General features: G+C 35.8%; 1 protein-coding gene across 4 annotated transcripts in view; it reads right to left on the bottom strand.

Moving 5' to 3' along the window:
- Window positions 1–16,161, bottom strand: part of LOC102686174 (astrotactin-2) — a 627,894-nt gene that overhangs the window by 520,229 nt on the left and 91,504 nt on the right. For all 4 annotated transcript variants that reach the window (XM_069183294.1, XM_015367152.2, XM_015367153.2 and 1 more), the window contains exon 2: window positions 6,286–6,473. In XM_069183294.1, the coding sequence (XP_069039395.1) occupies window positions 6,286–6,471 (186 nt within the window). In that variant the 5' untranslated portion in view covers window positions 6,472–6,473. The remainder of the gene's footprint in view (window positions 1–6,285; window positions 6,474–16,161) is intronic.

The following is a 16,161-nucleotide window of genomic DNA, read 5'->3' as shown; positions in this document are numbered from 1 at the left end:
ACACTCTGCTTCATTTAAAATACATTCTGCAGGGGTAAATTATGCACCACTGGCAACCTAAAATAGTAGGAATGGACACCTTCAGGCTCTGACCTGGCATATGTGATTCAAAGTGGCCCGAAGTGGATCATGCAGTACAAGAACTACAATCAATAACAAAATATCACACACTGCATTGCTGGATTGAACAAAAAGACACTTTAGGATACGTTAGTGGCTCAGATAAGATGGATGACAAAAACTTTGCAAGACTTGGCCTGACGTTGAAATCTGTTCAGTTCTGGAAGCAGCATGGACAGTACATTAAGAAAGAAGAATAATTTTGCTTTCAAAGCAAAGTATCTGTGTACTCTGATGAAGGTAAACATGATTTTGCAAAGTAGCTGAGCAAAGTGCTTCTGTCTGTGCACTACATTACACTTCCCTTAAGCCAAAAACAATCTGTGCTGTGACTTGGGAATAGAGGCTTCTCTACCGTATGTGATAGACTCTTAAGTCAATTAAAATGCTCTACATACAAATACTACACAAGCATCACTACTGTAAGCATTTTAGTAGTTTAGTAGTAAAACATTTCAGGTATAGTCAGATCTCTCATTTGAAATGCAAACACTTGGTTTGCAAATGAGAACTTCAGTGATGGGAGATCCTGGCTCACAGCCACATAACATATACAGGAGCATCTGTTTCTTTAATTTAATCCCTTGTACAGTAACTGTCTGCGCATCACTAATAACCACATTGGAGCCCTTCACATTTACAGTGAAAGGCAGAACTTTTAAGCACTTCAAGTCTGTCAATTAAGTTTTCCATATTTTATCTGGATATGCTAAACAAGAGTGTATAGAGGAATCAAAATTAAAAAAAATCTGTGTGCCATTTACCTGTATTATCTATTGTGTATGATTTGCATGTGTGTTTGGTTTTTAAATATAGAAACTCAAATCTGTTTTTTCTATGTTACTTCTTTACAGAAAATAAATAATAACACAGAAAACACAATTCCATGGTATCTATATACAATAACATACAGTACATGTATATTATATCAATCCATATTCTAACCACTTCATCCAATTCAGGGTCACAGGATAATTGAAATCCTATCCTGGCAAGCAACAGATGCAAGGCAGGGTACCAGTCCATCACAGGGTACACATGCCTATACATAAAGTCACAGACACAGTCATGGACACACTCACACCAGGTTCAATATAGCCAGAAGCCAATTAACATACTAGTATGTCTTGGACTGTAAGAGGAAACCAGAGCACCTGGCAAAAACCCACATGAGCAGAAGGAGAACAGAGAAACTCTATATATTTAGCATCCCAGGTCCAGAATTCCCCAGGCCCCCAGTGCTGTGAGGCAGCAGTAATAATCATTGCCACCCTATCATTATAACGTTTATTTTTTCAAAACAAATCCTAATCCTACAGATTTATATAAAAAGGATCCATTATACAGTATCACTCATTCAGCACTAGTGCAGATCAAAATTACAGCTAGTTCAGACTGTGTACATCATAATCAAGGAAGCTATGGACATGAGTCTCACTGGAGTTTTCATGCAGATGAGCGTGAACAACAAATCGCAGCCCAAGGTGATCATGAGAAACCATCGCTGAAAACAGCATCTGTTTTTCACAGTCCCAGCAGAATCAGTGGCTTTGAAGGCAAGGTGATGAAAAGGGGCCTGTTTTGGAAACTTAAATCACGTGGACAGAAACAGTGGGAGCAGACTGTCACATATACTCTGTGAACTACTTAAATAGAAAGTGAAAAGCACCAATCTATTGTAGCTTTATGTACTTGATTCAACATAAATCAGTAAATATCAGCAATTCAAATTCCCTTAGTTCCTTCACTCATGAACATGCCTGTATTCTGCAATAAAACACAAAGCTTCTTCATTAGGCAAGTCAAGCCGTCATTTTTTTTTAGCTGTGAAAACAGCCTCAGACCTCCAGCCATATCTACAGTACATCCTTTAGTACAAAGAGTTTAAATGCTCAAATTTCACATGCTTATCCATAATATAGCTGCCACTGCAACACATGCACACACCTGTTAAATGCAAAGATCTGTAGACTGAGGATTCACCACTAATCATGACAGTGTCATATTCTCTTGAGAAGATCTGCTTTGCCTTTCAACATTATGTTAGACAGGATCTCGGTCCTTAGTTTTCCTTTGGGCAAACTATAAGCAAATGTGTCATGATTTTTTTTTGTAGAAAAATGTAGACTTCCGGATATTCTGTTTCTATTAATAACCTCACCCTGCTGTAATCCAAACAGTGATACAGTAAAACTAGACTGCCTTCCAGAAATCACCTACTGTGTATAAAACTTGATTTCAGTTTCTTTTATCAATGCCAGATTTTAACAAGGACACACTTTCTCCTCAGTGTAACTGATTTGCCTAGATACTATTATCATGACAGAAATACTAATAATTATGATAAAATATACAAGTAGCGCTGTCCAAATAATGTGGGAACACCACATAATTATCCTTACATTATTAAATGAATAATTGCTTGTTAAATAATTGCCTGGCCAAATTCCCCATTGGCCCTTACCAATCATGGCCTCCTAATAATCCCCATCTATGAATTGGCTTCATTACTCTGCTCTCCTCCCCACTGATAGCTGATGTGTGGAGAGCGTTCTGGCGCACTGTTGGCTGCCGTCGCATCATCCAGGTGGATGCTGCACATTGGTGGTGGTGGAGGGGAGTCCCCATTACCTGTAAAGCGCTTTGAGTGGAGTGTCCAGAAAAAGTGCTATATAAGTGTAAGCAATTATTATTATTATTATTATTATTATTATTATTATTATTATTATTATTAAATGGTGCTACAAAAAGCCACAGAGAAGCATTGAGGATGGTACTACAGAAAGCAAGATATTGTGAAAATCTAGATGAACTCAGCTAGTAAGAAAATAGTTCAGGTGGGTAACTGCGTCAGCATGCATAGGCTGCAAAGGAACAAGTAATAGGTTAATCCATGCTGAAAAAAAGAAGAGAAGGAGGGCTGGGTTAATGAAGTAGTTACTCAAGATAAGAGTAATAACCATTGACTTGAAGATGTTTAATGTGGCTTTCAGCCATAAAAATGGGTACAAAACCAAAACAAGTAATTAAAAAGAGCAATAAGTCTTACTTCTGAGAGAAATACTGTTATGAGAACAAGACCAGTGCTGTTGGTCATGGATACTGACGCCAGCTTGCTCATTTGTGAAAGGGAACAGCATGCAAGAAGAAAGCAGATGGAGAAGACCCAGCAGTCTTCTCTGGAAGGAGAGCAATGTATGAGATCAAGAAGCTTGGATTGGTCCTGACGGTCAGACAGAATATTCCAACAGTGCAGTTCTGACTGAAAAGGGCTTTCGGACTACAGCAGGTCTCCTCTCCTGTCTAGCCAAGTGCATTGGGCATATGCAGCTGGGAAACCAGAGAGTGGGACAGCTGTATTCTCCCAGCCCTGATGTTGCAGGGTAGGAGGGCAGTTTGTTAGCTCATGTGTGGGTCTGCTGGTGTACCTTGGGTGAAGACCAGAGAGCAGGAGGTACACAGCTGGAAGGAATCTAACTCTGTGGAAGAAGATTACCAGGAGATGCCAGTCCAATTGTTGAAACATCTGGCATATCTCCAATACAGGGACTGAAAGAACTTGGCAGGAATGAGGATGTGTGAGACTTTGAGCTGCTGTGCGTGTAAAATGAGGAAAGAGAATAATGCTTGGAAGCTGTGTTAACTGTGGCTGGAGGCTGAGTGAGTAGTATGAAAGACAAAAAGAAACAGTGGAAGTGAGTTATGAGTGGGATAATCATGTACAGACAGGTCTAAAACAAGCTTATCAAGTGGTGTGAGGCCTGTCTACTATACCAATATAGATAATTTAAGGAATATCGGTATAAACCTCAGTGAGCTGCATGCTGTGCTGTGTATTGGAAAATGGTGCAAAAACAAGGTAAAACCACAACAAAATTGCAAAAATACCATGATACCAAATTCAACACTTGGGAATTTTTACCAGGGATAAATGTAGAAAGTATATATAATGCATATACCGTAAAACCAGAAACCTTGCAGTAACTCAGAATGTGCAGACAGGTGAATTACACACAAAAGCTATCAAAATAGAGAGAGCAGCAGTGAGCTTGTCACAGAACTGATGGAATTACTACTAATGAGCCTCACTCTGTAAGTACTACCTCAGGCCATGCAGGTAGACAGATTCATGAATGTTTCAGTGATCTTTAACATATTATGTATACATTCAATTACCTATGATTTAACAGCATTTAGGCCAACGTGAAAGTATATAAAATCTACATACTGTCAATCAAAAAAATGTCAGGTCAAGGACAACCTGAAACTATATTTGAGGATGTTGCTGTTCATAGGTGGTTTGGTTAACTGAGCACATATGCCATATACTGTATATACTGTACTACATATGGTTAAGGCAGTACATATACTGTATGTGTCATGTAAATAGTGTTTTCAGCATGAATTTTAATGGAATTTAAATGCTCATATCTACTGAACTTTATTGTAATAGATATTATGTGAACAAATGAAATATTTCAACAAAATAACATTTCTTTGGTTGATGCTTTTACTCAGAAGATCTTCCATTTGTACAGATGGGCATTTTGCTAAAGAAATGTGTCTCAAGTAACTTGCTGAAGAGCACAACAAAAGTGTCCCATCTGGGATCTGAATTGACACCTTTCCAGTTAGTCCAGTGCCACATCTTTCTCCAGTCTTTCATTAGGGAAATAGTACTTCCAAAAAACTCTCTCTTATAATGAGTTTACTGCTATTTAACCTAAACCAACACTTATAAAGACATTTAATCCAGAGTCATTTGAGAGAAACTTCCAAATGGATAACGCCAACAATAACTTAGACAAATTCCAAAGAATGTACAGTATTCAACTGGGTTCCCTCTGAAGAAATTTAGTGCACCTAACTTTTTAACTATTTTAAAATACTACAAAAGACAAAACCTTACTAAATATTCTATTTTCTAATTTAATACATGTTGTTGTTTTAGGAAGTCCAACACAGAACTCAAAAGCAATTCCAAAATGTCCAGAAATAGCCCTTAATCTCAGTAGTGCCACTCAGCGCAGCAAGCAATTACAGTAGGCAATAGCTCACTGCCACAGGCAAAGACCATGCTGGAGCTACAGCAGAGCTGACAAAAAGAATGAATGAACATGATCTCTTCAGAAAATGTCATTAGTGTGCTTGGAAAGTGTCTACATACCAGGCTGGTGAAGGATGAGGTTTGGCACACATGTATGGAGCCTGTTACCCCCTTTACACCAAACTGTACCAAATCAAAAAGTTGGACAGCTTTGCATGACAGTAAAATACTTGTGCATTTCTTTATTATTCAATGAACAGTTGCAGTGCATCTCTTTTGCAAGATCCTCTCTTCTGTTATCCAGACCTATGTAGTATTATGACAACGGGCATACGTGAAAAAAAAATCATCTCAGTATCCTTGGGTGTGAAAGGCAGTGTCTGTCGTTTGAGTTCCTCTCCTGTATAATGTTTATAACTGCATGATCTGAAGCTCAGTAAAAACCCTTTCAAGGCTGTGAAAGGGTTTGTCTATATAATGCAAATTGCTTTAAATGATTAATCAAGAAGAGAGCTGTCAGACTAATGGATTCAACATCAGAGCAAGGCTCTTTTCATTTCAATTTGGAGTGCACCAATTAAAGCTTGATAAAGTAAACAATCTCTGTGATATTGTCTTCATTTGGTTTGGAGGGTACAGCCAATCAGTCAGCAGTTCTGACTGCCCTTGCTTAAAAGGTAATCAACAGGAATATCCCCAAGGCTATATGTGTATTAAAACATATTTCAGCTTCTCACAGATGACTACATATTCTGGCCCAAGAGTGCCTGCTGTTATCCAGTAAACTGTAGTTAAAATGAACCACCTTTCGAGCAAATAACATAGAAATACAAAAGTATATACAGTATATGAAAAGATATTCATATGTGTTTGTGATTAATTTGTGATTGCATTATTAACGATGGATGGTATAACCTTGTTGTATCGTTCCTCAAGGGTAAAGCCAAATACACTTGGGGTATTTTTTTTTCTCTTTTGCTTACAAGAAACATTATTCTCTGAGACACAAACACATTTTGACAAATGATACTCAAGCAGCATAAAGACAGACCTTTTTAAAAAGACCTCTAGTCACAGAACAGCCAAGAGAAAATTCAAATCTGCGACTGGGCACTTACCATGACAGATATGTGTAGGATGTGCAGCTGCTCATCCATGATCTCTGATGGCTCCCGGATGGTGGGCTCTGTCACCTGGGACAGGTGTTCAGCACTGCTCATTGACACGTGGAAATAGAGGGTGCCATTCTCCAGCCACTGCTGCTTCCAGTGCACCAAAGAAATGTCCGCACTCGTTCCTGACATTTCTGCAATCAAAGAAACAAGTTATTGAATACTTCACCAATACTGGACAATTTCATATCCCATGCTAAAATCCCAATTCAAAACAAATCAAGATAGCAAGGACCATTGCAGCTGTGTTTTCATGTTCATGCCTAAATTACAACACAATAACTGCAACAAAATCAAAGGATGTTAGAATCGAGCTAAAAGATTGGTTACCTTGAAATGTCTCATTGCAACCTACAGTGATTTGTGTCCAGTGTTTTTTTTTCTTTTCAGCAGAGACAAACCTTTACAATAACCGGAGTTAAAGTATTTATTATTGAGAAACACAGAAGTATGAGACACATAAAAAGTGGATATCAGATAAACATAACTAGATTAAAACTCTTCCCTAAATTAACAAAATCTTGCTTTTCTTTAAGATTATACAGTACATAGTGAGGAGCAGTCACTAGGGAGTTGGGTATTTAACTGGAAGAATTGAAAATGTAGGTGGGCACTGGTGTCTGTGCCATGGAGCCAATGAAAGTGTCCACAAAAAGTATTGGGACAGAAAAGATTAAACTTATTTTTGGGTTTAAAGTCAAGCATTTTGTATTTTTTTTTATCAAAAGATTAATACGAACAAAAAGTACAATACACATTTTATTTGTGAGTAGTTCCTGGCACACATTTGATCATATTGAACACTTTGTATTCAGTCCAATTATTTCTAGTGACAATATCTGGCATAAACTGAAGTACTGGGACACATCACAATGAGATAAAGTCAGTATTTGGTCGATAATCTTTTTGAGACAATTGCATGAAGTCCATGACCCATTGAGATCACTATCCACATTATGTAATAATTTGAGATGCTCTGCCAATTCTTTGCATCAGCTGTTTTTGAGTTTTTTCCAATTTGGGGGTTTTTCATTCCCCAGTTTATTTCAATAGAATGTGCAATGCAGTCAAGTTAGATTTAAGGTTGTTACTGACTTGGCCAGTCTAACCAAGTCTACTTTTTCTCCAGCATTTTGGTTGCATTGGACTTATGTTTTCTGATCATTGTCATGTTGTATGATTTAGAACCACCCTTCATAAGAAATAAGAAATGTAGAAGTGATGTAAATGCTAAAGTATAAAAGAACTGCAGATGCTCCATTGAAGACCACCTCTTCTTTGAAGCACAGTATACTGTAGGTAATACTTAAAATGAATGTATCATTACTTGAAATGGCAAAGTACAGTATATTCTTGTTCTAATAAGATAAAGTATATGCATGGAATTACCCCCAGAAAAACAGACACATTAGAATGTACTTATTCTTATTAATCTTGTTTTCATAATTCCAAACTGCTTGACTGTAAACAGTTGTGACTTTGCTGTCTCAGTGCTTCTGGAGGGCATATTACTTCACTGATCTCTACAGGAATATGCCTAGCTTTATAGATGAGCGCAAATTAAAGGCGTTATGGATGAAAGTGCCAAGAAAATAAATTAATTATTAATAAAGTAGGCATAAGGAGGTGCAAAGTTTATTTTTAAAATGTACAGCCACAGCCAAGGACAAAAGGTGTGTATCCCCCTTTGGCAACTATCAGCAGAGCTTGGTTAGTACAAAGCCTTTGTCCATAGTTGTATGTAGAAACAGATTATGATGTCTTTAGCAGCCTTCTATTGTATACATGTAAACACTGCCGGAAAAGGGCATCACAAAACTATTGCTACAGCACAACATGCAATAGAATTACGAGTGCAGCGATATACAACACCTTTCTGCAAGCTCCTGTGTCACAATTAAATATGGGTAAGTGATAAATTTGCAGGGCAACAGTAAAAGGCTGGTAAAAAAAAAAAATCATCCTTTCACAATTCTGATAGGAATTACCTTATTAAAGGATTAAAGGACTTAAAAAGGCTATTTAAAATTCTGATGAGTCTATAGATATGTGTGGCATTTTTATTATTTCCAATTAACCCAATGGAACATCTCTCCTTTTTTCTTTCTCCTTGTCAATGTGCTCTTTATGGCTGTACTCCTAATCAGGCACATCTTGAAAACGGTGTATTATCTTTAAACAATGAGGCTAATGATCACTCAGCTGCAGTATGGGTGCCATTAAAAAAATAATAAAAGAAAGCTTTTTAAGTCCCCCATACAATGAAATCTGAGGCTTTAACAGTGTGTCTGACAGTGAAAGGTTTGAAGGTGACACTGCAGTGTTGTGATTATTCCTCCTTAAAAAAAGCACACATATACAATTTAAAACAAACATAAATGTGAATTCATAAATGCCATACAAAGCAAACAATTGCAGAATTTACCACCATTAATCACACTGCAATTCTCTTAGGCCATTGTTTACATTGGGTATTGCAGGCATATTTAGCATCTTTACAGACAGCATTCATTTTATGCCTCTGTGAAAACAATTACACCTAACATTTAAGAAATATATAATAAGAACGTAATGTGCTTTTATTCAATGATGCTGTGAAATGGGTTTCAGTCTTAAAAACTCTTGTTCCAGACTTCAAACAACTTTATGATGCATTTGCTTGTTGACACACACAATTATTGTCGCACAGAGATTACAGGCAAATGCTTGCAGGAAATTGAATTTGGGGTAATTTCTTAACAATAAGAATGTTAATTGGTTTTTATCGCTTTTCATGGGAGGAGAATAATATACCATGTTGGACAAAAATGGAGCTACTGAAGTATTTGCTAAAATATATATTAGGAAAAAATGCATTTTACAATGCAGTATAGCAACATGTATTGCTAGATTTACAGAAACCACTATGCATTTCTTCATTTGCCCATTGTAGAGCCCACAATGATCATAAAAAATAGTAAATCAATGGCAGCAATTGTAAAAAAAAAAACTTCATTTCCAACCTATAGTAGATTTAAAAGGTGCTTCTACTTCTATGTGACTCTGCAGACTCTTCCCATCACAAATCTTCAGGAGCACATAATACCAAATACTAAATAACGAAGCTATACCCTACTATTGAATTACCCATACATAATGTTTCATTTGTCATCAAATTCATAGGGAAAAAAAATACAAAACAGCCTTTTAACTTGGTCTGATTCTCAACATCCACCATTTTCTCATTAAAGAAACATTATTTTCTAACCCTGAATATTTATTTACATTTCATTCCTTTAGGTAGAGGACTGCTTTATCTTTGTGCTGTAATCATGAATCAACACAAGTCACTTGAAATTCTAAAGATTCCTTTATATATATATATTGTATCTGCAGCACTGCAGCCCAAATGGTAATCACAAATTCATGCAAAAAAAAAACAGAAAAACACAATTTTTAATAAAACATGTTTCTAAAAATGTACATTCTCTGTCAAATTAAACAGGTCCACAGCATTTCTACAGCTTCTGTAACTTAATTTTGAATGTAATTATCAAATATTTTACATTTAAGATTTCAGGATGTTTGAGCATGGGCTCAAGCCTTCTAAACTAGTGATAAACATACAGTATCTCTCGATAGGCCCAACAACATATTCAAGAGATATATGACATATGATATACAGGTATGGTTTATATAAATATGATAAAAGTAGATATATTTCTACTGTAATGTTTTAGAAAATGCTGAATAATATTTAAATAGAGAAACTATTACTTCAGGAATTTATGGACTTGATATGATATATTTAAGGAATATATTTTACATTGCACCGCTATTACAAATAATATAGTGCATAATGATACTGAGAATACAGAAATGCTAGGAGTGATTAAATTCTTTTCACCAATACCTGAACTGAAACACAGAAAATTAAACTTCACTTCAAAGGCTGATATTTTTATATAAGTGTTGAATACTGCAGTGAAACAGATGGAGAAAGAACTCTGCTTATATTGAACAGCTATCAGCTTCCAGTGCTACTCCTCCAGCACAATAAAAGTGCAATGAATAAAAAAAAAACATTAAATTCACCCCCCCAAAAAAGTTCAATACTAAAAGCAAGAGGATTTACTCTTGTCATGTTACTCTTTAGAGCTTTTAGATAACCTTCTTTCTCCCAATGACTTTCTTTCATGGCAGTCAAGATTTTATTAAAAATATGCACTTTAAAAAATGATTGAACAATTTTTGTATTTGGGGATGTTCTGAAACTTCTCATATGCAGTATTGCAATTTGTGATGATCTGTTTTAACTGATGGACCAATGTCCTGCATCAGCAATGTGTGGAATGACCTCTTATTAGACATATTCTCTAATATTATGACAAGCAAGTGTGTGTATATGTATAACTGAAAGTGAATTTGTATTTTATTACTGATTTGTGAATTAGATAATTTATTCATCTCTGAAAGGAACAGCTCATTTAAGATTTTTTCTCCATTAGCTGATGATTTGTTCTAACAGAGTAGGGACAATTTAAGACACTGTATTTTATCTAGTTACACAGTAACTTCCTCAGACTGCATCATAATCTGATTTAAACAAATGTCTGAATGTCACAATAAATGTCACATTTACACTGTCCAAGATGCACTACAACACCAAGAGATATGTGATTCTCTCAGTCATATTCTTGGGCAAAGGCTCTAGGGAGGTAAGAAAATTAAGTTAAAAAAATGCTTTCTCATCTGTCACCTGTCCCTGCATTTAAGCAAATCTTGTACTTGTATGTATTTTCCCTAGACATAGGCAATTTCCACTTTTTTATCATATGCTCTTTTTTTCTGTGTCCATTTATTCTCTTTTCAGTAGGCTGTGCGCACAGAGTAAGTTGTTCTTTCAGTTTGGAAATTTTTCTATGGATCCAATGACTGTATAATTCAAGAAGTGACAGATGCAGGGATATACAGTATTGTGTCACATTGGATAGTGAAACATTCCTTTTTTAGAACAATAAAGGGTAAGACAAGAAACAAGAAAACAGAAAGAAGTTGTAATTCTTAATTTCTGGTGAATGATAAAAACATACATAAACTAAATCTTACAGAAAATATCCAAAGCAATGCAAAGAGAAAAGCCATTAATTCTGCCCAAAATCTGTCGCTTACCATTAGTAAATTGGTTATAAGCTTTGTTTTACTGTATCACATTTACAATGCCTTAAATGTTTTGTGTCTATATCAATTTTGTTTTAAATCTTTAAATTTATTTTCACTATCACGAACGTTGCCGTCACAAACGATACCCATATAGTAATCTTTTTTTTATTGCATCTCTACAAGTCATTTTCTGCATTTTTCCTAACAAATGGACAGTTGCCTCTAGCTTTTGTCGAGCATTGCATGATTAAATTTATTGCCTGTGAAACATAGAGCAGCATTCATATGAGAATTGCTTTTATTCACAGCCAGGCAAAGTTGAGATTGAACCAGTGACCTAGAAATAAAGGGCTTTAGATTTTTATTTTGTACTGCACCACCAGCCTCTCATTCAGACCTATTCAATATATTTACACACATCTATCAATGTGGAAAAAGAACCTGTGCCAAAACTGCAATAAAATCTAGAACATGATGCTTTCACTTTTTAGAATGAGCAAATACAAGAGGTAAATAAATATTCAACCTCAGCACCTTCTCAGACAATCTATACATCACTACTTTATCTAATAAAACACATGCATTATTTAAAAGAGCCAGCAAAACAGAGTAAAATGAACAGTAATTTACAACATGAAGAGAAACAGCAGGGCAACATTACTTCCTAAAATGAGCCAATGTAGATGGAACCAAAGGTGCCTAGAAAGGAGGAGGGGTCCATTATACAGTAGCATTAAAAATTAGGGTTTAATTAAAGAGAATAGTTCAAGCACAAAATATAACTTCTCCACCCTTGCAGTCTCTTTCTAGTTTTGATCTTACTCTTTCCCAAACAGACAGCTAGATCTAAATGGAGGCGAGCCCCAAAATAGGATACGTGGCCATTTTAAGCAAGCTCCAACAACATCCATGATGCATCTGCATTGTCATGCCAGTCAATAGGCCTCGCAGGAACTACACACCCCAGCTGATCTACACTAACTTTAAGGTGAGGCAATTCCTAACCGTGTTACATTAAGGCTGGAAACATTAAGCAAGTTCCATGTTACACATCACATGACAAACTGAACAGGTAAACGAAAACATTACAATAGAATTTAAAAATATAGCTTCAAGCCTCTGCATTGCTATCTAAACAATTACTGCAATAAAGACAGCCACTCTTATACTGAATCACCTTTTAGCATCTTTTGGGCACTTTTCACACCAATGGTTACATACTTCTGCTACTCAGAATCTTTCCTATTTTAATTCCATAGCCCTGCCATTCTCCTCCTGCTTTTTGTGGAGTTCCTTTGCTTATGGTTATTTTTCCACAAGTTTTTTTGCCCTCAAAAATAGTTTTACAAGGAGAACTTTCAATGGTCTTAGACGGCATCAAAGCTCAAATGCCTTTACACTCAGGACAGAATTCATTTTAGAGCTTTTTTTCACGTCAAACCTAGAATGTGCACAGGATGAACTCACCTATCACAAAAAAAAATGTTTAGACATGTTTACACTGTAAGTACATATATGTTGTAGACAAAAACAATTCGAAACAGTTGTTTAAATGAAGAACACCAAGTAAACTGGAAACAAGGGTTTTCACAAAGGTGTGGTTCATGCATCCAGTAAGCATAAACATCCCAGTATGTTCAAGGTCATGTATTATAATACTGGACAGGCATGGTTGTCTGTTATTAGGCAAGCATGACTGTAAGAGTACACCTCAGTGATTTTGAAAGAGGCAAGATTGTTGGTTTAAGTTGGCTGGCAGGAGCTTCAGTGACCAAGCAGGCTCGACGTGCTGATGATGAGCAAGTGTCTGAGATGATGTTCGAATGGAAATCTGAGGAAAATGCATGATTAGCAAAGATCAATAGTGTGCAAAAGTGTATACTCCAGGATTCTGATATCCAATTATTAATTTTAAGTTCAAGGAAAAACAGATGAGCAACTTTAGATGTCTTGACTACAGATTTCAAACTGGGACACAATTTTGCACCTTGAACTTGTTTGTATTACCATCAATGGTTCTATCAGTTATCCTGAAAGTAATTTGATAGCAATGCTTAGCATTATTAAGTGCTTGTCATCAATTTATGTACCCAGTTAAATTATCTGTTTCTAGTCTATGAAAGGCTTACACAAATTTTGAGATTTTATAAGAAACTTTTATTTGATTTTTAGCCCTGACCTGGACTTCACCATGTACATTACTGTCCTTTCTCTATACCTTTAAGTATTTCCAATTAAATTTAAATATTTTCATATGATTTAGACATTTGTGATGTTAAGCAGTTGAAAAATAATGGTGTAAAAGATTTAATGTTTTCATACAGTTGTACAATTTACTTGCATTGGCTATTTTTTCTGTATCTTTGATGCAGTACTTTCACAGATATATGTCCTCATATCTGTTCATATCCCATTTATATACTCTTTTGACCTGGTGTTTTAACTTCTTGTACCATAATGAGCCTGTCATAAAATCTCTCTCTGAAGGTTTAACATAGTTTTTAAAGATTAACAATAGCTATAAAACCAACCCTTATTATCTATGAGAGGTTACTGTATTACTGCATTTAGCCAAGAGTGTTGCCATATTGTTAGCCAAGAATGAGTGGATGTCTTAGTTAGAAGCTAGAACTCTTTTTAGAAAAAGAAAGATGTGAAAAAAGGCCAGTGTACACTCTAAAAAGTGACTTAAAAAACATCTCAGAACAATTTTAAATACAGTACACAAGGCAAGGCAAATCTACTACAAACATGCTGAATGTGCTAGTAGGTCTATTGCATCACAGCTAAAACAAGTGTCTACATTTTAACTGGGGCAATCAAGAGCAATAATACTGTAATATAACATTGAGTAGTGTTAAGTATATGTCTGCTTGATTCATCTTTTCAACTAGATTTTTCTCCATAGAAAATGCCTGGTAGATTTTACTCTAGCCACTATGTATGCAACACGTGTATCAAGTAAGATCTTGGCAGAATTCTGAGCAAAAAACATGAATAGACAGTGAAGAAGTGATTTTTGCATTGCAAAGTGAACAGTTTATTACAATTCCAAGTTAAATCTCCCCTACCTCAATATCCCTCATTGCTGGCTGTGTTAGATCAACAAACACATACAACCCACATAGAATATTTGTTAGATGGTGTATAATCATCAGGTTGTGCACGATTTTAAACACCACATTACACAAAATACATTGCTGCCCTAGAGTAAGTCCAGACAAGAGTGACCAGGAACAGTACTGACGTTAATGGAATCTCCTAATCAGACGGACAAAAACAGATTATTTCACTCATCAATCCATTGTTGTTCATCAGAATCAACAGTGAAGCAGAAACCAGATATCAGAAACAGAAACTAAGATAAAGAGAAACTGAAAGAGGAACCGTGTTACACAAAGGTTTGTGATCTGTGATCCATAGATCAATTATCTACTAGAAAGAAAATTAGATACAGTAGAAGGGAAAAATTAGCTTACTTTATTTGTAACCTACTTATGAGGTCAGTAAAGTGCTACATATTGTCCAAAACAGTTTCCTGGGTTTTGTTTTTTGCATCTTTACCTTCAATTGTAAAACAGACTTTTAGATAAAAAGTTTAAATAATAGGCTGAATCCTTACACAGAACATCTCCACATTATAGTCTTCACATTTATAACTTATGGTTTGGTGTCAACTGCACAAAATTCTTTCTGCCCCTCCAGGACTGTGTTCTTGCTGTGATTAGAGCACTACAGCCTCTGGCATTGTTTGTAATTCATTAGAACAAACATGATTAACAAGACACTGAGTCAGTACAGGAGTCTTTGGGGTACTGTGTTGCTGTCAGGTACTGATGCTACACAGATTTATTTCTCTGAGTAATGCACTTCCAGATCTGCCTCAACATCTTCAGCACAATGACTTAACAGTGACTATAAGCTGAAACAATTTACAAAACTATTTATTATCCAAAATAACTTATTGAGAACTCTAGAAAGAATTAAGAAGTAACAAATTTATGTTTGACTTCAGTAATAAGCAATATCATTTTTCTTGTTCGGCTTATGTTACCATATCTGTACTATAGTACCATTATTAATGTGCTCTTGATTCAGTAGTTTGAACAAGACAAAAAAAAGGTATGGACTCAGCACTTCCAGTGGTAAGTTACTGACCAAAGGATAGCCAAAACACAATTAGACAGCTGTGATAGAAGCATCATGAAATAAGAATTTGACTGCATCAGCAAAATCCACCATTTTTTTTTTCCCACCATCTCCCTTCACCTCTCCTGGTGTCTTGGACTGGTAGTTATCCTCCATATAAATGACACATGACAGAAGCTACTAATGCACATGCAACAAATGTGGAGGCACCCAACACAGCCCCAGTATCTCTTTAGCAGTTGTCTAGCAGTTTAGCAGACCTGCCAACGAAAACTATAAAGATCTGTGAGACACCCAGATGAGAGTCATTATCTAGCAAGAGAATGAATATCCCTATTACACAGATCATATGGAAAAAAGAAATCAGTTTTTAAAACTTAAACATATCTAGACACTTCCAAAACACCTGTAAAAAACGTATCTTCAACAAACTCTGGACACAACTCAACCCATTTGAGATTTGATATTGTCTAAGAGGGATCAAATACATTCTGTGAACATAAATCAAGTGGGTCATTTGATATTATTTAA

This window comes from Lepisosteus oculatus, chromosome 24 (genome assembly GCF_040954835.1).
Source record: "Lepisosteus oculatus isolate fLepOcu1 chromosome 24, fLepOcu1.hap2, whole genome shotgun sequence".
NCBI lineage: Eukaryota > Metazoa > Chordata > Actinopteri > Semionotiformes > Lepisosteidae > Lepisosteus > Lepisosteus oculatus.
Note: the sequence above shows the minus strand (reverse complement) of the source record. Positions and strands in the feature narration are given on the sequence as shown.